The sequence below is a fragment of the Agelaius phoeniceus genome, chromosome 5, assembly GCF_051311805.1.
Source record: "Agelaius phoeniceus isolate bAgePho1 chromosome 5, bAgePho1.hap1, whole genome shotgun sequence".
Taxonomy (NCBI): domain Eukaryota; kingdom Metazoa; phylum Chordata; class Aves; order Passeriformes; family Icteridae; genus Agelaius; species Agelaius phoeniceus.
In genome coordinates, this window is record NC_135269.1 from 43,639,883 (window position 1) to 43,660,979 (window position 21,097).

Below are 21,097 nucleotides of genomic sequence, written 5' to 3' on the forward strand. Positions count from 1 at the left end.
AGCTAAACTATCATTCACGAGTGGAAGCTAAAGATCAGAAAATATTGCATACATTTGTAAATGGTGTAAATAACTAAGTGATTTTTTTTTTCAAATTACAAGATTCCTTGTGAATTGTCCTTTTCCCTAATTTAAAATCCTGGAAATTTGTTCAGCTAAATTTGGTATGTTCCTAAGATCCAGATCCAAAAATGCTCAGATGTCTTAGCTGAAAATTCCTCTAACACTTAAATTGACAATGATGAATCTTAAAATCCAGCTAGCATCTATGTAGCTTTTTTTACTAATCAATTCAAAAGTGATGGAACTTTACCACCCTTCTACAAGTTACACTACACATACAAGCCTCCCAGCAAGGATAAAACACACTTCTTGACAGCTACAGACCACTGAAAATCAGCCTTAAAGTGAAATAGAAACAATAATAAAATTGACTTTTTTGACAACTAAAATGTTTAGTCCTAGCCAGGATCAGCTTTTGGATTGCAAATGGTCTCAAAACATATATCAGTGTCACTAAATGGACAGGGTCACATAAAAACTTGATTCTTAAAAAATTTCCATCAAATTGCATGACAAAACTAGGAAAAGTTAGGTCTCAGCTGTTATCTGCTCTATGTTGTGGACTTAGATGTGTCTTAGCAGCAATATTTATAAAATGTTAATTTTCACACTGTGAGAGCTATAGGTTAGTATAGCTTTTTTCACATTGACACACTTTCTAAGGAGTTAATCACTTTAACTTTTTTTTTGTCTCTTAAACCTATTATTCTAAATTGAAGCTGTTGAGAAAAAATATTCATTTTCTTATGAACACACAGAAATCCTTACAGAAAGGCTCCTGACTAAAGTGAGGTGTTTCTGGTCCAAGCTAGGAGGAAGAGTGAGGAGAGGGGGAGGGGAAAGAGGAGAGCAGGAGGGAACATTTCCCTTCTTTCTTTCACTGTTGGGGAATGTCCCAGGCCCCTCCCTGGGATTCTGAAATCTTTGACTGAAGTCAAGCTTCCCTGGTTTCAAACTTGGCAGGAGTGTGCCCAGATGCTGGATGGTAGCTGGAATAAGAATTAACTGGGAAGGACTCACTGAGTTACTTCTAATGAAATAATTTTGTACCATAATTTTAGATAATTAGACATTGGCATAGAACCTCAGTCTACTTTCCCCAAAGCCCTGGTGAAAAAGCTTTACTCCAGCCTTTTCCAGACTTTTAAATATGTTTGTGGAAAGCTTCCCAAGGTCTTGGGTTTTCCTTTGGTTGCAAAATATGTAAGTTTGGACTCTTAGAAACTATCTGGGGAGGAAAAATATTTCCTATTCAGCTCTTGTAACAAAACAAAAGAAAAAAGAAAAAAAGACCTTTTTCTTTTTTACTTAATTATAAAGGTTGCTAAGAGATAGATACTTCATTCCTTAAAATTGCTTTTTCATGGAACAGTACAAATGTTAGCAGACAAAGCAAGCTGGTCTTGCTGTATTGTAAGGTGTTGCAGAGAACAGGCCAATAAATAGATTGAAAAGCAAAAATGGTGGGAAATGCTTGCTATGAAATTAATTAGGTATTTAAATAGGAGGAGCTGATTTCTGTAAAAGCAAGAGGATTTCTGTAAAACCAAGAGTGCCTTTTAATCTTTCATAGTGGTTCAGAGATTCAGTCCTTGAGTGAAGAAGTCCTAGAGGACAGCTCTAATGTGTTGGCAAGCAAAAAACATGGAGCAGTGAATAAGAAGGCAGTATCTGCTTTATAAATACAAAGAGACAGCTTCACCTCTATAATGTATTCATCATGAAGCATTAAAAGCACTTTGGCCCCATGTCTTGAGGAACATTAAAGTGTTACTGTTACTGCAGTGCATTGCCTGTCCTGCTTAATGTTACTGCACACTCAGGGTATCTTTTGGGCTTGTAATGGTGGTGTGTTGCAGGGTATTTCTTTCTATTTAAATAATCATGGCCCTAATTTTCAGAGAGTGTCAATATGTCTGGCTGAAATGGAATCAATGGTACCAAACCCCTTTACACTACCTAAGGAGCTTGGTCCTGTGTGCTTAAAAATAACCTAATGAGGGAAGGACCAGTCTGTCTACTGAGAGGTTTCGTGACCTACTTCTGCAGCTCTCCTGCTCTTCTGGGAAAGATCTGCTGGGCTTCTGGTTCTTCCTCTCCTTGGTCTCCCCCAAATCACTCACAAAAGCAAATTCCATGAGAGAGAGAGAGAAAGAGAGAGAGAGAGAGAGAGAGAGAGAGAGAGAGAGAGACAGCTGCTTCTTCATATATGAATAATACAAAGCCCTATAAATGATTAATAAAAGCTAGCAGTGACTTTGAATGATGGTGTAGTAATTCACACTAAGCTGTTTAGATGGTTCCCAGCCTTCATCCTGGCAGTGCACGAGGCACCTGGGATGAATGATTATCCTGTCATGCAGACTGTTGTTTCCAGTTGCTTAAATTGAACTCTGCACATATTGGACAGCATCATGCAGCTGATTATGGCCCACCACATGGATGGTCATAGTCAGAATTATTAACTTTTTAAATTGCTCAAAGATGCATCTGTGGGAATGGTGTCAGCCACAGACAGCTTCATCCTTTGACATGCTGGAACCTAGAGCTGGACCAAACAAACATCTAAACTTGATCATATTTCATATAATCACATGTGCAGATAGTCTGGTGAATCCTGTGGAGTGCCTAGTACAGAGCAAAGTCCTGTTGCTCCTCTGGTGGTGGATATGTTCATGTTATCATTCTCCAGCTGTTCACTCCATGGGAAGTCATTGCACTCTCTGCTGTGCCTCTCTGAGCTCTCCATGGTGATTACGTTTGTGTGAGATCTATCCCTAAAAAGGGGATAACAATTTTTTAAAAAGCCTTGCAAAAATGAAATTGTATTTAAAACTAACAAACAAAAAAACCCAAAAGTGAGAAGCTGGGTGTTAACTGAGTAGCTGGGAGCTGAGTAAGAGAAGCTGTCCATGGGAGATAGAGAAGAGGAGCAGAAATCCAACCCTGTCTGGTCACCTGCAGACAACTCAGCTTACATCCACCACATCCCAATGTCAATCAAAACAGAAAGATGACATGTGAGAGGTGCCAATTTTTCTCTGTTAATTACAAAGGGATCCTGAGGTGGCTTGGTAAAGTATAGATGTCTACCCTCCAGAGCCCTAAAACTCAAGGAGGTGAGGCTTACCTTTTAAATCCCTGTATTCCCTGTTCTCTGCAGTGTTCTCTTAGGCTGCCAGTACACAGAAGAGTAAAAGGCCACAGCATAACTAACAAACTGTTGATCAAATAAATGTGCTAAAATGCTGTAGTGGAGAAGTGGCTGCTGATGCAGAGTTTGTAGGGGTGTAAAATCTCCACAGACACCTTGTCTCTGACTATGGCCTGCAAAGGGGAGGTGGAAAACCTGGTTGGATTATCCCAGATAGAAGGAAAAACACCAAAGTATTTAGATCAACAAGTGAGGTTTCCCTCCTCTTCAGGGGAAAAAACAGGGCCCCAGAAGGAGTTTGGTGCCTTTGTGCTGGTTTCTGAGTGAAGCAAACCTTTGAGGGGAAACAATGCTAATAGAGTCATCGCTTTGGCACATGAGCCCTGCTAGAAAGGAAGCCTGTTAATCCCCTCTATAGCCTCTCTATTTATACCCTCAGGCTGCACATAAACTGGCCAAGTACAGGAACAAAAGCTGACTAGAAAAATCACTCCTGTGATTGTTACTCTCATGAGCCATTATCCCCTTTATTAAGGACCAGGCTCAGAACAACCTCTCTTAAGGACAATGTTTGTGTAGAAATGTGATTATTATGCTGATTTAGGTGAAACTTGGCCCTCTAGCAGCCTCTCCCTCTGCCCTCCCTGCCCATTTTCCTTATTGTGCTCTTAAGTGGTGGTGCCATCACCAGGCTGGAGGAATGCCCGGACCTCAGCCCTGCCCCTTGCCTCTTCCGGAGATCGGAGATCGGTACCAACCTACAAGGTAAGTTTGTCTTCCCAGCCATTACTTAAAGACATTTGGTTATAGAAGTTTTGCAGTAAAAAGAAAAAAAAAAAGGATTATGAATTTGTGTGTTGTTTTAGAGGTGGGATCTTCTATAGAAGGACAAGGTGTGGAACTGTTCACCAGATTACTGGTGTCCTTTCTGATATTTTTTTACTTATGATAATATAGAAATCAGTGTTTGTGATATTTAGTTTTTTCTTTAGTATATCTGAAGCTCATTAATATCTGGGATTATCCTCTCTGCAGTTTTTACTTAAGAATAAAAATCCTCCCCAATTTTTCAGTCACATGTTTCACTGTGACAGAATGGAGATGCATCTTCTCAACCTGGACGGCAATAGAGCCCAGGTTTGTTTGTGTCAGTCAAATTACAAGAGGAAAAAGATGGCTCTTCTGATCTTTCTGCAAAGAACATTTCCAGAGGCTTTTGAAGAAACTCATCCTTAATTGAAATGCACTTGACTGAGAAGATACTTTGAAAATATAGAGTGCAAACAACTCCTCCAGTGGTTTTGTTGGAGGAAAGGGAGCAGGAGGGATTCATCATACTTGGCTATACCGAGCATGGAACGTCTTCTTTGGAAAACTGTCTGCATTAAGAATAGCTGTGTTGCAGCTCATATTCCTGCAATGAAAATTGTTAAAAAGATCAGGTTAGACTTATCTGTGAAAATTTTACAAATTTTGACTAAATGTAACATTTCCATTAATGTATTGCCAGTATGATTGAGGATAATTCATTAGATTAACATGGACTTAAGGGGCCTATGACGTGAATAATGGAGATTCTTGACGTAGAGTAGTAAATATCTTTTTCAGACTATGTGCTTACAGTTTGCTAGCCCTTCCAGTATTGGGCAATCAAAAATTTTATCTGCAGGATACCCTGACTTTTGAAGTCACAATCCTATTTAAGGCCAGACAACAGGAATAAATGAAATGAAATGTAATGAAATGAAATGAAATGTAAAGAGCCATGCATTATTTTGTGGGATTGTTTGTACTCTATAAGCTATTTGTGAAATGAAATTAAGTTACTCTAATAATGGTTTAATTAGGTAGTCCAGATGAGACTGTTGGTATTTAAAGACAAGGAATGGGTATATTTAAAGAGATGAAACTCCTGTCACACTGGAAAGATAAAGAAAAAAAAAAGGATGATAAGATAGAGTGGTGTTTAGGCTTATGTCTGAGGCTGACTGGAGCTAGATGTTGGATTTAGATGTGGTGGTTTCTGGATTCTTATGAGCTTTCTGCTGCTGAGGGTGCACCAGAGTGGGGCAGAGAAGTTCCCTCATGTTGTTGGGACCATAAGCTGCAAAGTACAAGTATAGTCAGTCCTCCTTCTTTTGAAGACCAAGTAAAAACCAGAAGCAACAAGAGAAATCAAAGGTTTGGGAAATTTTGCACAAATGTGACTCATTATGGGATATGTAAGTGGTCAAATTGGGTGTCTCTAATTTTTGCAAAAGCCAGACAAATAAGAGGATGTTTATTAGGTCATATGTACAAATCAGTCACTTCTGCAGCTGGAGGGAAGGAAAACCTTTCTGGTTCAGAACTGAGGTTTGGGCACACTTATATCTTATTCCTGGGTGAAGAAGAGGGAACTGGGAGACCTTTTGGCCACCATGCTGAATACACATGGGCTTGGCTGTCTGAACCTACAGATCATCTCTTGCACATTTAATCAGGAATAATCTCGGAAGGTGCTGCACAAAGCCCCCAGCACCCATGTAGGACCTCCGGTAGCAAATATGAGAGAACAACCACTGGGAATGTCCTGACTCATTATTCTAAGAATTTCTTTTTCTATTAAAATATCTATTTAAATATTTCATAAGTTTTTATTTTCATGAGAATTCAACTTTAATTGAAGAGGGATATCTGAAAAAAGAAGTGGTATTCCTGAGCCAGATGTTTGCCAGCATTAGTAGTGACTTTTTGAGAAGCCAGTCATGAGACCAGGGCTTGCTCTGTCACAGGTCCTTCAGTATTCTCCTGGCCAAGCCTTGGTAGATGTTCATCTTCCTCAGAGGGCGTGATTTTGGTCTCCTTCCACTTTCCTTCTGGCCTCGCCGATGCATTTTGAAGATGCATATTCACAAGTTAAGACATCACAAATTGCTTTCTCCTGCTCTAGCACAAACAGGATTTAATATTAATATTTTTTACTTAACAGTGTAAGTTGTGTTTAATCTAAGACCTGTTAAATTTAATACTGATAAATTGAGCACTTTCTTAATGTATGTTCACATTCATTGAACATTCATACATTCAGTCACATTTATAATCTATTATATATGTGCAGTATAGATGTGATGCATTGGCTTTGTAAACAACAACAAAAAAAAGACAAGAATAAAAAAGCATTTTCAAGCCAAGTAACTATTCTGTGAAATAATGGAACTCTGAGAGCTGCAGTTCATTCCATGGGCTCAGCTGATCTAATATATCATAAACCCTGACAGGGCTTGATCCCCCAGGTTTGACTCTGTGTTCCTTCAGCTCTTGCTCTGGTTCTGGTGGTGTTTGGATCTGTAATGAATCAGGTTGACTCACTTATCCAGAATAAAATTGAAGAGATAAAAATGGGGTAATTTTGACTTGGGTTAGTGAGTTCAATCATCTTCACAAAGGGCCTGGGGAATGCTGCGCATAGTGAAGGTTGATGGAGAGGGAGAATGATGACTCTTTGGTAGTAGAGATCTGTTAGACCCCCTTAGCTGCCTCTTCCACCTCCCCAGCCAGAACACCAGGATCTACAAGACTTCAAAGCACTCCAAGTGGGTCTTGCTGTCCTACCCTGCTCTGCAGTGACATGGTGCCCTGCTCTTTCTGTGCACCACCAGCTGTGCCCACTGGCCCTGTGATGAGCTGGTAGAAGAATATTCAGTATTTGTATGATTTTAGTTAGGTCTCTCCCAGTTTTGCATCTTGAGCTGATTCTTCAGGATGTCAAGTAAACACAAGTGATAGGTGAAAAATGATCAGGAAAGCATGGGGACACAGGATGTGATTGAGCTCTGACAGGGGTGGTTTAGATTACTTGAAGCTGTAGGCTTCACTGCTACAACAACCTGTTTTCTGCATTTTTGTTTCCCCTTTGCTTGGGTGGATTTGAGAGGCACAGTTAAATTTTCTGAAACTGACTGATTTTTCATCTGCACAAAGCCATATGTATACAAGGGACCTAACTCTGATGTCTGGGTTGCAAAACTCTCTTTGTACCCACAAGATACTGAGAGCAGGCTACAAGAAGTTGAATCTATCTCAAGAACAAAGGTACATTAATAATTTTAATAAGATTGTACGCAGACATGACAATTTAAACCCAAATCGCCAACTCATATTTGCTCATCAAAAATATCTGCAGCTGGTCTAAAGAATTTGATGAGGTACAGAAATCAGCAAATAATTTGTCATAGACTCTGACAAGACAAAATCAGATTGCAAGAAATAGATGGACCTGTATTTCCAGGCTGATCCATGTGTCAAGTACAGTGTTATGGAAAAGTTCCAGCTCTGTTCCCATATGTACCATAGATCTTCCTTTCACTGCTTGCTACTTTGGGCACACCTCTTGTAGTCAGGTCTCTGTACTTGACTGAGTTTGTGGTGTGGGTGTGAACTATGCACACCTTCTGTGTGCCTGGGACTGCTAAAGGCCATTGGAGAACTAGAGCAGACATTGTCTGTGATTTAGCAGTAAAACCTGTTTTCATTACTAGGTCTCAGGTACTGAAGACAGCCCAAATCCTCCAGTACTGGAGCTTTCAATAAGACATTGTTTGTTCTGCTGCACTGTCAATAAGATGTCATTACTTCAACTGCAAGATAAGAAAGGATTTGTTAATGGCTCCTCTTGGGGGATGGTGACATTTTTTTCCCCTCATAGATCACTGGGGAAAAAATACAGGAGCAGGCTGACAAGGAAAAAAAATCAGTTTAGCACTTTTTTATTTTCTTTTGTTTTTCAATTTTTTAAAAAAATTATCTATGCTTCTCAGTAAAAGCTGTAAGTTATGAAAAACACAAATTCAGCCTTTTTCTTTGATTTGTAGTCATGTGCAAAACCAGTGATATAATGTTAAATGTTCACGTGCCTATACTTTTCAAGAGATTAAAAGAAATACTTTAGCATATTTTAAAAAGAAAGCTGCTGTGAGCTGTAACAGGTCTATAATCTTTCATTAATCTGGAGGTACAGTACTCCAGGAGAGGCAGATCAGTTTTTGCCTTTCTCAGGTCCAAGTAAGTAGTTATTAATTAACAGCAGATATGGCAAGAAGTTTTCAGTCCTTGCTTTGGCATAGCTGTCAGTGCTGTAACCTGGGGGCTGCATGGCTGGGCAGGGGGCTGCTGCTGCCCTTGCCCTGAGACCTCTGCCTCTGGCCAAGACCTCCTGCAAGTACCCTTGTCTGGTGTCACCTCTGTCCCAGGCTGCATGGCTGGTTCCTTCACGTTGCTGCATGAAATTCCCACATTGTCCTGGGGCTTTGGGAGTCCAGGTGACATTCTGGCAGTCTCTGATAGAACAATGACATATTTTTTGCAAAACCACATTTAGGACAATGATAAAGGGCCCGATCCTGTGAGTTTTTAGCCATCTGTATAGTCTTCTATATAGTTAAAGATGCGAGCACACAGACAGCATGTCTGAACTTGGAAAATTCATTTGGCTTCAGGTGAAGCCTGAGCTCAAAGCACAATAGCTCCACCTGAATAGGGATATTCAGAGGACACAGAGCAGGTGCCAAGACCAGACCTGCTTGTTTGCAGCTGCGCAGGGGATTCTTAAAGGCACAAGCCTGCCCATTCATCTGTGTAACCAGCTCAGGCAGGCAGGCAGGTCCCTCTTTTTAAAACTCATTAAAATAACTACGGGATGAGGAGCCCATTTGGCTGTGCTTTGGTAGAGTTTTTGGGCCAGAGGCTGCCCTGCAACTGGGCTACCTCTCCCACCATCTCATCTCTACTTCCCACCCTGTGTGACCCCCTGTGGCCACAGCCACGCATGCCAGCACAGCCACGGTGCCAGCACAGCCACCGTGCCAGCACAGCCATCCATGCAGCCGCACTCCCCTGCCCGGTGCACAGCTGCACAAACACGGGGCTTGGCAGGAGGCAGCTCCAGGGCAGCAGGGAGAAGGCAGAGCCCCTGCCTCCTTATGCTGGCATGGCTGCCAAAATATTTTCACAGGACAAGTAATCTTAACCCCTGTCAGCCTGGGTACTCTGAGCTCCATAAAACTCAAGAACACAACAAACCCCAAGCACCCTCAGTCCTCAGTGGAGGGGATGGATATTGAGGGCTGAATGCCAGGCTGGGGGTGTCAGTCACAATTTCCATTGGCTTTCCTGGCTCCAGCAAGCGAAGATCTGCAGTGCCCATCCAGAGAGGCTCACAAGTTACTGCTCACTCGGAGCAGCCAGACCGGTTTAGAGCATGACTGCATGACTGAGCACAGTATGGCTGTAACAGGACACCAACTGGGATCCCGGAGAATGGGAGGTAAGCAACAGCTGCAGGGGGCTGTGGATCCCAGCACAGCTTACTTAGGCACTTGTGGGCATCATAGTTTCTCAAAAAGCTGAGAAATTATGTGAGAGACTTACACAGATACTATACAAATACCTAACATCCCCTGCCCTGATATTATGTTAATGCTATCAGAGTTGGTTGTAATTTCTCTTGTGTAGCACAATTTAAGATATGATTTTCTCCCCCACCTTGTTCTCCCCCCAGCTCCCTCTTCATATGCTTGAGGTGGCTTTTTGGTGTCCTGGCCTGTGCATGCTGCACTGTGGAATGCAGTGGGATTTTCTCCTTGGTCTGTGTTGTGTACTTTTTCTTCTTTTTCTTTCTCTTCAGCATTTAGGATATTACCATAGCCTACATATTTTTAGAGAAGAGTATATCTTGATACAATTGATACAATTCCTGATTCATTAACTATAAGGTTAATCTCAGCAATTAGCATTGTTTTTACAGGATGTATCAGAGAATGCAGCAGAAATTGTAGAAAGCAATTTTAAAAGACTCTTGTTTTGAGGCACTTCCAGCTTGTAAATAAACCCCACTTTCTTCAACTTTCCTAAAAATAATTTTTTACTATTATCAAGCTATTAAAACACATTATTTTCTTACGAGGAAAATACTGCTCCAAGCTGTGTTGAGATTATTTATTACTAACTACATCCATATCTTTTCAGTGTTTTGCATACCTGCTGCTGATCCATGCTTCAGGTCCACAAAAATGCAAATAAAATAAAACTTGCAGCTGCCATCACTTGCTCCCCTGTATTGGAAAAGCAGCCTTATGTAACAGACTGGAAATGACAGGTAGGCATACCAGAGAAAAATCTAGACTTGGTGTGAATTGCTCATACCTTTGCTGACATCTCTGGTGATGTGCAGGCAGAGCACAATAACAGGGTTGGGTGTTCCAGGTGGGGCAGAACACAGTGTGCTTTCATCTGGTATAGACTGACTATCCAAAATCAGTGCACTTCATCTTTTCTATGACAGAAAGAATTACATTCTAACATTACCAGAAATAAAATCCTATGCTTTGACTATTTATATTAAGTAGAAAAATAAGTAAAGGCTGTTGTTTGAACAATTTAAAATGTGTAAGTCAATTCAAAACTGCACAATCCTCACATGGATTTGGGCTATGATGATACTTTATCTTTGTGCTTGTAGGACAATAATCCTTTTATGCTTTATTCTAAAGTTTCTGCTGTTCTTACTCTGACAAAGCCACATTGAAGCAAGAATGGCAGGGCAATGTGGGTACTGGCATGGGTAAGACACATAGCCCTTAGTCAGCAGAAACCAGGTTGGAAGTCGCGGTACTTCTGCTTCTACAACTGTCATAAAGCTGCTGGAAGCAGATCCTGAGAATCTCTGTGTGAAATAAAACCAACACACTGCACTGCAAAGAAGATATCAATTTAAAATTACCCTCTAACCTTTCTGTTCTCTACATCTTAGGAAAGGATTTCCCAGAAGCAGAGAGCAGGACCCAGAGCAGAAGAGAACTGATGGCTGGATGGCAGGGAGAGAGAGACAGAGTGGGTTGCCTGGGGGTGGAAGCATCTTAGAATTGATCCAGATGAAGAAATAAATGATGACTCTGAAACATAACACAAGGTTTATCATGACAGGAGTGAAAGGTTATAAAGACCTAAACTGTTTATTTGTATGAGAACATAATGGTTCTTGTCATCGATATGGTGTTGGAAGGAATGACTTCCATCTAGGGGATGCAGAAAAACCCAGAAGATAAATTTCAGCACTAGTAACACTTTAATGGAATAAGATTGAAAAGGAGGATGAATATGGAAATTAAGACAGGGATGACACTGTAAAAATTTAAGTGTAGCATTTGGCAGCAGCAGTATCATTCAAGGAAAAACAAACAACACTAATCAACATCAGATGTATTGATATTTTAAAATAGACTTTATTTAATGACAATAAATATAAAGAAATCTTAATATTCAGAAACTAATTGCAAACATTCTTAGAAAAAATAAAAAATACACTCTTACATTCTGAATTTTATTGACATACACAGAGTCTAAAACAGTGGTGATAGTCTGTAATTTATGTTGCTTGGTAAGGCAATGAAATGGTCACTGGTTCAAATTCACCCTGACTTCAATAGATCTGTACAAAGTAGAAGTCTGGTCTACATATCAAGTGTAGAAAAAAGGTAAAATGGATTCAGAGTTTAAAACAAATGCTGATTTTTCCTTCAAGCAGGTCTTTAATTAAAGACAAAGGCTAGGAAAAAAAAAATACAAATACTCATATGCTGGCAACTGGCCCCCAGCATTTTTTTCCTTAAGCCTCCGCAGAGCTACCGGCATGCAAGCAGAGCACATTTCAGCAGCTGGAGGTAGAGGCTTCAGAAACTGCACAGCTTAAATCAAACTATTAAAATGCAATTATTAGGCACGTGTGGTTTCCCTCTTCTTTCTCTGATTCAGAACTCTGCTGTGAATAACACTGAGCACATGGCAAACTGAACTGAGCTCCTGATGTAATGTCTTCTGAAATGAAATGTTACAGCCACATTAGCAAGGAGCATGGCATTTCAGAAGCAAATCACTCAAGCAAAAAGTTAATGTTGGCTAGGTGATGCCCATGCAGAGCTCACCACTCTCCTCAGCCCAGCTCTGGTTTCAGCAGACTAAGGGCCTGTCAGTGACCATTAAGTGCATATCTAAAAGCTGCCTTCTGGGTCAGTTTGAACCAAAAGGAACTCAGTCCATGTGTGCCCAGACTAATCTGTGATGCCTCCCAGAAAATGGAGACAAATGGATGACCGGTTTCCAAAGCACATTTGTCATCTGAACAAAAAAGGTTACACAGAAACACACTCAGGGCTGATTAGGATTTTATTATGGGAGGAGCCCAAGCCACTGGCACATAGGCTTTGCTGATGTAGCAGGTTATTTAATTGTAATTTTAAAGGCAGGAACATAAACTCCTTATGACACTGAGAGCTAACTCTCCCTTTAGGAAATGATGACAAATGATGTAGGAAGAAACAACTTGGAGACTCCCCAGGTATCAAACAGGGAGCATAAGTCTAGGCACTTCTGAAAATCAGCCTTAAGCTCTGCCACTGCTCACAGTATGACAATTAGTTTGTTTCCTAGTCTCTTTAACTCTCAAAGAGCTTCCTTAAGACCAAATAATTACCTGAAATGGTCCATTTTGTGCTGCATTTCCCCCCCCTTTATCACAGGATGCCTCCTTACCTGCCCTCTAACACCACATCTGAAAGGTATTTAAGGCACACTAATACTGTGATCACTGATGAGGGAATAAAAATGGCATCTCTCATCTGAACACAACTGCAAATGAGAAAGGTCCAGTTGAAAGCGAAAATCAAATCTCCAAGTATGAAAGGAGCCCACTGTCCTTTCTAAACCAACTCATTTTACACAGGGAAATCCTGACTACTTCACTAAAATTGTTCCTTGAATAAAGTTTTTGGACTAAACTTTGTTTTAACTGAAAGTTTGGTATATTATGCAGTGACAGGACAAGAGGCAGAAACTGAAACACTTTTTCACTGTGAGGATGACTGAGCAGTGGAACAGGTGGCCCAGAGAGGTTGTAGAGTCTCCATCCCTGGAAATATTCAAAAGAAGAGAAGACCAGCCTGGCTGAACAGGGAGCTTTGGCTGGAACTCAGGTAAAAAAGGAAGAGTTGATGACCTTTGGAAGAATGGCCAGGCAGCACAGGAAGACTAAAGCTATGAGGTTTTGCAGGAAGAAAATTAGAAGGGACAAAGTCCCACTAGAACTTAATCTGGCTACTGCTGCAAAAGACAATATAATGTTTCTATAAACATATTAACAACAAAAGGAGGGCTAAGAAGACTCTCAATCCTTTATTGGATGTGGTGGAAAACACACAGACAAAAATGAGGAAAAGGCTGAGGTACTCAATGCCGTTTTTGCCTCAGTCTTTAGTAGTAAGAACAGTTGTTTTCTGAGAGCCCAGCCCCCTGGGATGGGGGGAGACAGGGGCAGGGAACAGAATGAAACCCTCATGATCCAGGGGGAAACATTCAGTGACCTACTACACCACTTAGACAGACACAAGTCCCTTGTGGTAAATGGGTGCTGATCTGCTCACAGCTTGGGCAGACCTCCTGCTGGCTAGATAAAAACCTGGCTGGATGGCTGGGCTCAGAGAGTGGTATTTAAAAGACATGTAGATGTGGCACTCAGGGACATGGTTTGGTTGTGGACATGGCTGTGTCAGGTTAATGGTTAGGCTTGACAATCTTAAAGGTCTTTTCCAGTCTGAATGATCTTATGATTCTATAGGGTTTGCTTCAAAAGACAGGCTTGAGTTACATGGCACTGAGTATTAGAGATTTTGCTGCAAAGTTCATAGGTTTAATTCCTTCTGATTATTGACTGGATAAAATGCATCTTCCAAATGCTATTTAATTTCTGTAAATGGACTTCATACTTAAAAGTTATATGAATAATCTGCCTGAAAATTCTACATATCAATTGCATTTAAGAAGAGTACAAAATTACACACATAATCACCTGGTTTATAGAGCACAGGCATATTTTTCTTTTTTTAAAAGGTTTTGGTTTTCATGATTTATATAAATTTGTTCATTAAAGCTGTTAAAAGAGAAAGCAAGTTAATAATCTGCAATATCATTTCTTCAGGCACAAAATAGCCTTCCACATACATGCCTAATCTGTAATTCCCTAATTCCCAGTTTGCAGCTGGAGCCAAAATAAGCGGGGAGATCGGCAGCCTGATTTGAAGATGACTGATGGCTGTAGCACATGCCTCCACACCCCTGACATCCTTCCATATTATTCAAAGCTTCACAGCATGGTTAAGGCCTATAAAATGGTTTATTCCAATCTCCAATTCCAACAGATTCATAGTCTTGTCAGAATTCACTTTATCACGCAATGTTGTATCAAAATGTTCAGCTGCACATTTGTCCTATGTCAAAACCTCAGGGAAGAGCACGTTCTGGCGTGACAGAAATGCAAAAGACAGCCCTCCACAAATATTGATTTAGTATGTGAAAAGACTTTTAACACTTATTGCTTTTACAGGTAGGAGACCTTCAGGGCTATGAGCATTTAGCTCAGAATGGGCGAGTGAACTAATGAAAGTACATTGACTGGGGAAAGATAAAATGCCTGAGTTTTCTACTCACTTGGCGTGCTATAAGGTCAGTTTGTATGCATTGATTTCAAAGGCAATTCTCCTGTTTACACAGAGATTGATGAACAGGATGGGCTTACAGTCCTGTTGCTTCTTGTGATCCAAATCCATGATTAATTGAAATATCTTGTTATCCATTTAAGTCTCAGTATGCATAGCTAATTCAGAGTAGCAAACAACCATGCTTAGTATGTCAATTCCAATGGCTTAACAGTGGGATTTTGACTTGTATTTTCTTTCTTTTTCCTTCATGTTTTGGCTTTTCCTCTTCATTTTATAGCCGAGGTCTGTATTAGCAAGCAATCAAAACTCCTTCATTGGATGCGATGATATTCTTATAGCAAATCATTCTTGTTCTTAAGGTTTCTTCAAGTTAGACTAGTTATCTAATAGCTGATGCCTAAGAAAAGTAGAAAGCAGCCTAGGTGTTTGGGAATTAATCTGCATCTTCTTAAAAGGATAAATAATTTTTGCTTTTTTCTTTTTTTTTCTTTTTTTAATATGTTCTAAAAAGCTGTTAAAAAATGATAACTCTTATCTGCATTGCAGTGGTTGCATTTGTCCAAGGGAAACTGGTAAATGAGCATGTAAGAGTTGCAAGAAACAATGTTTAGTAAATCCAAAGTGCTTGATAGCTTTTGGTAATATCTGGACAGATATTAGCTGTCCAAGTACTGTTATTCCATATGAAAAAGTACTTATTCATCTTTAGGTTGGAAAGTGCTGTCTGCTCTTTTGATGATTTTTTCAGCTATTTTGCCCATGGTTTTTTTCACACCTTTGAGATCATTCTCGTGTAATAGTTTCTGTGTGAGGTACTTCTCTCGTTTGACCTTGCTCTTGGTCTTCTCCGATACATCCGGAATTACATATGAAATAATAAACTTCACAAAGTATATGACATGCTGGGAAAGGTGAAAATGAAAAAATGTCAGTCAGGCTCAACAGGACATTATTATCATTCTAAATGAAATATCACTTTTTGTCTTAAGACACTGAGCTGATTCAGTGCCAGTATCTAACACTGTAGAAAAAGATTTTAAAAAGACATGACTAATAAGGTAGAATAATTATCTGATAAACAAGAATTTCTGATTTTCCAATCCTGATTTGGGCAAGGACTTCTATGCATGCTTTGGGGAAACCCTGGTACGCAGCGCTTCCCTCCTGCATGGAAGCACTTTTTACAGTTTCCTATAAGATGTTTTACGTTTGTTCAAATGACTCTGGGGCAATTACTTTTCTGTGATACAGGAAATCTGCTCTAACCAGTTTCTGATGACTTCAGTAGTCCCTGTATCAGGACCTAAACACATTTTATAATTAAATAATACTCAATATTTCTCTCTCTTCATCTTGGACTGATTTCCATCTTTCATAAGCCCAGGCTGTAGCTGCAGAGGAAGGAGCAATTGTTTTTTGATGATCATCCAGAGATCATCACTTCTTACAGGGACTGTCTTTATAGACTTCACTCTGCCATGTATTGTACCTGCATTATGTACATGCATTACAAACAGGTATCATGCACATGCATTCAGGATACTGTGTGCAAACTTCCTCTAAGTACATGTATTCTATTTCTGCCACTAAAAATTATTCTACAGTTCTTGAGAAAAGAAGCTGCAGCTCTGTGGGGCAATCTTCAGCTGATGTCATGATTTCAGGGAATTATTTTTCCAGTGTTGCTACTCCTAATTTAAATCTCCCAAGTTCTTGCTCATGCTAGCACAGATCACAGCTCTGAGAGCTGTGCCTGGACCGAAAGCCTCTGAAGGATTTTCCACAGGGAGGGAAGAGACTAAATAGGCAATGCTCAAACCCCCATACACGGACCTCCATGACGATGATGAAAGCCAGCTTGGCTGCAATGACATGCCAGTAGTAGATGTTGTGCTCGTATTGGTGCTGGTGACCAGGAGGGTAGCGGAGATCCCGGTATCTGAAAGCAAACAGGAAAGTCAGGAGCTGATCTCTGGGATCTCTGCAGTACGGCGCTGCGGCCAGAGGATGGAGCACGACATGGCCCTGCTTAATGTGTCCTGGAACAGTCAGCTCTGGAACTACTGTGATGGGTAAAACCATATCTGAAACATAAGCTATATTTGGCTGAAACGTCGGGTTTTTTGCCATTTTATTAAGAATTACTGATAAAAATTGTAAGGTGCTTTTTTGGAAAACTATCAGCTAGGAGAAAGCCAAATTAAAAAAAAAGAATTTTCTGAGTAGTACTTATGGGTGAATACTTCCATTCCATTCTGCCATTCAAAATAAGCTGGGTTTTCCTGCATTTTAATGTTTCTTAAGGGATATTGTTTACTGAATTAGATGGCTCAGATATAAACCCCACTATTTTTGCAATTGGAAAATGACAAATACTTATTTGACACTTGCCTGCATGTTGTTTGTTTCCCAAGCCAAGGGGAAGAAGGCTTGCTTTCATTCTTGAAGTCTGCTATATTGAAGACAGAAAGTGTGCTGTTTATATACCCCTCCATAGTGTGAGTGCTGTGGCTCCCGTAAGGAGGGACCGAAAAGGACCAGTAATAAACCAGACGAGGAATCATGTCAGATGTAAAAGCAATGATCAAAGCCTGCATTTCAGACAGAGAAGACAAAAAAGCAGAGCAGCATTAAAGAAATAAGCTTTAAAATGCATTCCTTTGCCATATACTTATCATCTCAAAAGTTAGCATAGGAGCTAAAAATAGAAAATATGTTATTTTCCCGTCAGTGGTTGTTCATTCTGTAAATGAGCATGTAGTCTCTCATGGGCACAAAACAATCCCTTTCTGGCATGTGTACTCTGTACAGTTCCTAAATTCTGCTAGCTCTGCTGAATGTCTTAAAACAGCTATACTATAAAACACTTCTTTCACGTGCATGCAGAGAAGATCAGCAAATGTGCTTCTTATGAGTACTAATGAGATGCTTGAAGAAATTCTGCCTGATGAAATTAATGGAAACAACAGAAGATTTTTTCAGTAATAGAGAATTAAATGTCACCAGGTTCTCCAATGTGTGAGTAAAGGAATTAAATAAATTAGATATATAACTGATCCATCTCTGATCCTAGAAACCTCCCACCCCTTCTGAGGTGCTAGCCAGCCCAAATTCATCTTGGTACTTGTTGCCTCCTACTACAGCGTAGTACATGTGGAAACTACTCTTGATGCCAAGATAATTTTTTTTAGTAGCAGCTGCACAGTGCTGTTTTACATGACGTGACCATTTGTTTTTATCTTGCTCCCAAGAGAGTCCTTGTCCTACTCAGTCTGCTAGTCACAAACTGGGTAGGAAATATGATCTGTGGGTTTGTTGTGGGAAGTCTTTTCTAAACTCATGAGCTTCCCAAAACATCCTATTCTGGAGGACAGGTTAACTATGTTTAATCCAATTTCCTCCCCTGCTACTTCAAGTTCAAAAGGTTTCCCTGTGAGGAAGACTTTCCACTGGCAAGATCTGCAGCTGAGTATTTAGCAAGAGGCTGCCCAGCCAACTCATGACAACAGGCGTCTCTGGTGCCCAGCACCTGGGAAGGAGTGACCAGCTGCACTCCAGCACCCAAGAGAAGTGTTTTGTCCCATACCAGGATAAAAATACCCACTTGACAACATGGATGGAAAGAACCAGGGCAGAGACATGGAAGAGAAAGATGTGAAGTAGGGATCTGATGAGATCAGGCGGAAGGAGTTTTAGGCACAGATGTATAAAAGAGGCAGAAAAAACTACAGGAAAATCATAGGACAGAGTTAGGAGCAAAGTCAAGCAATAATGGGTAACAGAGGAGCACAAAAACTGGTTCATATCTGTTTCCTATTCCCCATCAATGAGATCTGTATTTCCTTATTTTGACGACATGGGACAAAAAATTTCCATTTTTGTGCAGCATTTCCAGCCAGACAATCCCAGCCTGAGGAGGTATTTGTAACAGTTGCAGAAAAAGGGAAGGGGAGAGAGGAGAAAGGGTGAAAAATAAAAGTGGATAACTCTTCTACAGTTCCTTGGACAATGTTTTGGTGGCAGTGCTAGCTAAATCAACATCCTGCATCTGCCTCTTGCAGTTGACTTGTGCTCTGTGCTGGCTTGGGCAGTCCTGGCCCCATTCAGCAGATCAGATGAAGATGCTGATCTGACTGGGAATTACCACTGAATCCTTTCCCTGGTCTGATTCATCATGTGTTTATACAGCACTGGTGCCAGCACAATGCAAGAGGCAGGACCAAGGGGGAAAGACAGCAAAGGGAAAGAGCAGGGAATTGAAAATGGGGCAAGACCCACCCTACCTCAAGTAGCACCACTGCCAAATGATGAATAATATCTTAGTGTCTGACCTTTTGAGTTGGCTTACTTTGAAGAACCTGAGAAGCTAAACTGTAGTTAAGATAAAAGTTGCAGAAACAATCTTTCTGAGACTGTGGCCTAAGATCTGTATTTAGTTCTCCAGAATATTGTTACAAGTGAATTCAGCTGAGAGAAAGTTTGGCTGATAAGAAATAAAATAAGGCATCCTAGGTCTAAAACTCATTGAAAATTTTCAAGGATAAGGTGTTTTTCTTGTACTGCACTTTGGCTTAAATCAAATGTAGTTGGCATGCACTTTTAAAAACTGTTTTTAAGCATTACATGCCAGTGTGAAATGAAGTGAAAATTATGTGTTGTTTATATTTACATGCTGAGTAGGAGTTTTTGACTGACAAGAAGTATATATTACTGTGTCTTGCAGCTGCAGGGAGACGACCTCACAGCTAAATTACTCTGTTTTTAACTCTGAAGTAGAGTTAAAAGTAGAGTACAAGTAGAGTATTTGTAGTCTGAATTACAAGCATAGAAAGTTTTTGTTAAATAAACTTTGTTTCTGTTCATTAGCTCATCTAGTCAGACCATAAATGAATTAATATCAACTTAACAGTAAGGCAAAAAAATTTCTTCTCCCTTTGGACCAAATGAGTTTGATGCTGCTTCTTTGTATCAGAAAGACGCTGGGATATGGTATTTACAGAGCTTAATATTTGATCTTACTGAATCTTTTTTGCAAGGCCCCAGGTCTCTCATCATCCTAAATCTGAGCCTTGTCTCACTCTCCTCCCTCTCTCAGAATGATCTCCAGATGTGCTCCGGAGAGCTTCAAGGACAGAAATACGAGAACTAATCCTACGGCATCCTCTCAAAGGAAAAACTTTTTTCCTCTTGAATTATGGGCTGCATTTCAGACTATTGCACTGGAGAACTACAAACAAACAGCACATTCTTTGCTTCCCAAGTCTTACTGCACACAGTTTTCCATTTATACCATAACTAATTAAAATCAGTCTTCAAATCAACAACAGATGCAACAGCAAGTCCAGTGCCTCACGGCAATTCTCAACACTGGTAGCTTTGTGCAAAAGTTGATTGCAAGCACTAGCAGTTGCTACAAAGGTAACATGCATGAAGGAGAAGATGCACCAAGGGGAAGATGTTACACTACCCAAGTATAATTAGCTGTAACAAGTCATGTAGAAGAGAAGAAACACATTCTGCGTACTAAGGTAAAATCAAGGCAGGGTTGTTAAAGACTGGTGACTTGGATCAGTTCCTGGATGTCAAACAAGGAAAGAAACACACTTAAAGGAGGAAAACAGCTTCTAGCATTTGCTCAAGCACATGGCTTCATGGCCCACACTTCATTAGCAATAAATAACAATCTCTTTGAGGTCCTCACAACACGTGCAGCAGGGCTGCTGGAACGTGACAGTCTCTGGAGCTGAGCCCCTCGCACGCGACAGGCCTCAGAGGTGAGCAGCTGATGCCCTGCTTGCACACTGACATCACCTGCAGAAAGCATTCCTGACAGAATTCCTGACACATTCCTGACAGAAGCCTACACATGGCCAAGTCAACATGAGGTCACCAAAGCCACTGTAACTCTGCCCTGAATACCATGAGAACTGTGATAAGGCACAATATTTTGAAGTAATCTTAAGACAGATGTTCAATTTCTGGTTTCATATTGGTATTACAAGATCCAGCTGGATTGACTAGGAAATACAGTTATCCAATAGCATAACATATTTGGATCTCTCTGAAAACAGAAGAAAACAGCGACCTTGTTGAGAAAGGCTATTCCCCATGGATAGTCTGAGGTGTTAATTGTGCCTGCAGAAGAAACCAGTGGTCATTATTCCTTTAAAAAAGGCCAACAGGAAGAATTTTCTGTAAGTTAATACATACTAGGTCCTGTTTAGTATCCCACAAATAGTCCACAGTGATAAATAATAATGGCTTATTTTTCTTCCCACAACGCAGCCTACAAATAAAATATTGGTGAATTGGTACAAAAACCATGAAATGTCTAAATTTCATTTTTAGAAGT

At 40.3% G+C, this 21,097-nt stretch overlaps 1 protein-coding gene across 2 annotated transcripts in view; it reads right to left on the reverse strand.

Annotated features, from left to right (window-relative positions):
* Window positions 1-11,456: 11,456 nt before the first annotated feature.
* The window catches only part of ANO6 (anoctamin 6), a 79,036-nt gene continuing 69,395 nt past the window's right edge, over window positions 11,457-21,097 (reverse strand). For both annotated transcript variants that reach the window (XM_077178884.1, XM_077178883.1), the window contains exons 18-20: window positions 17,137-17,336; window positions 16,579-16,684; window positions 11,457-15,647 (exon numbers count right to left, since the gene is read on the reverse strand). In XM_077178884.1, the coding sequence (XP_077034999.1) occupies window positions 15,441-15,647; window positions 16,579-16,684; window positions 17,137-17,336 (513 nt within the window). In that variant the 3' untranslated portion in view covers window positions 11,457-15,440. The remainder of the gene's footprint in view (window positions 15,648-16,578; window positions 16,685-17,136; window positions 17,337-21,097) is intronic.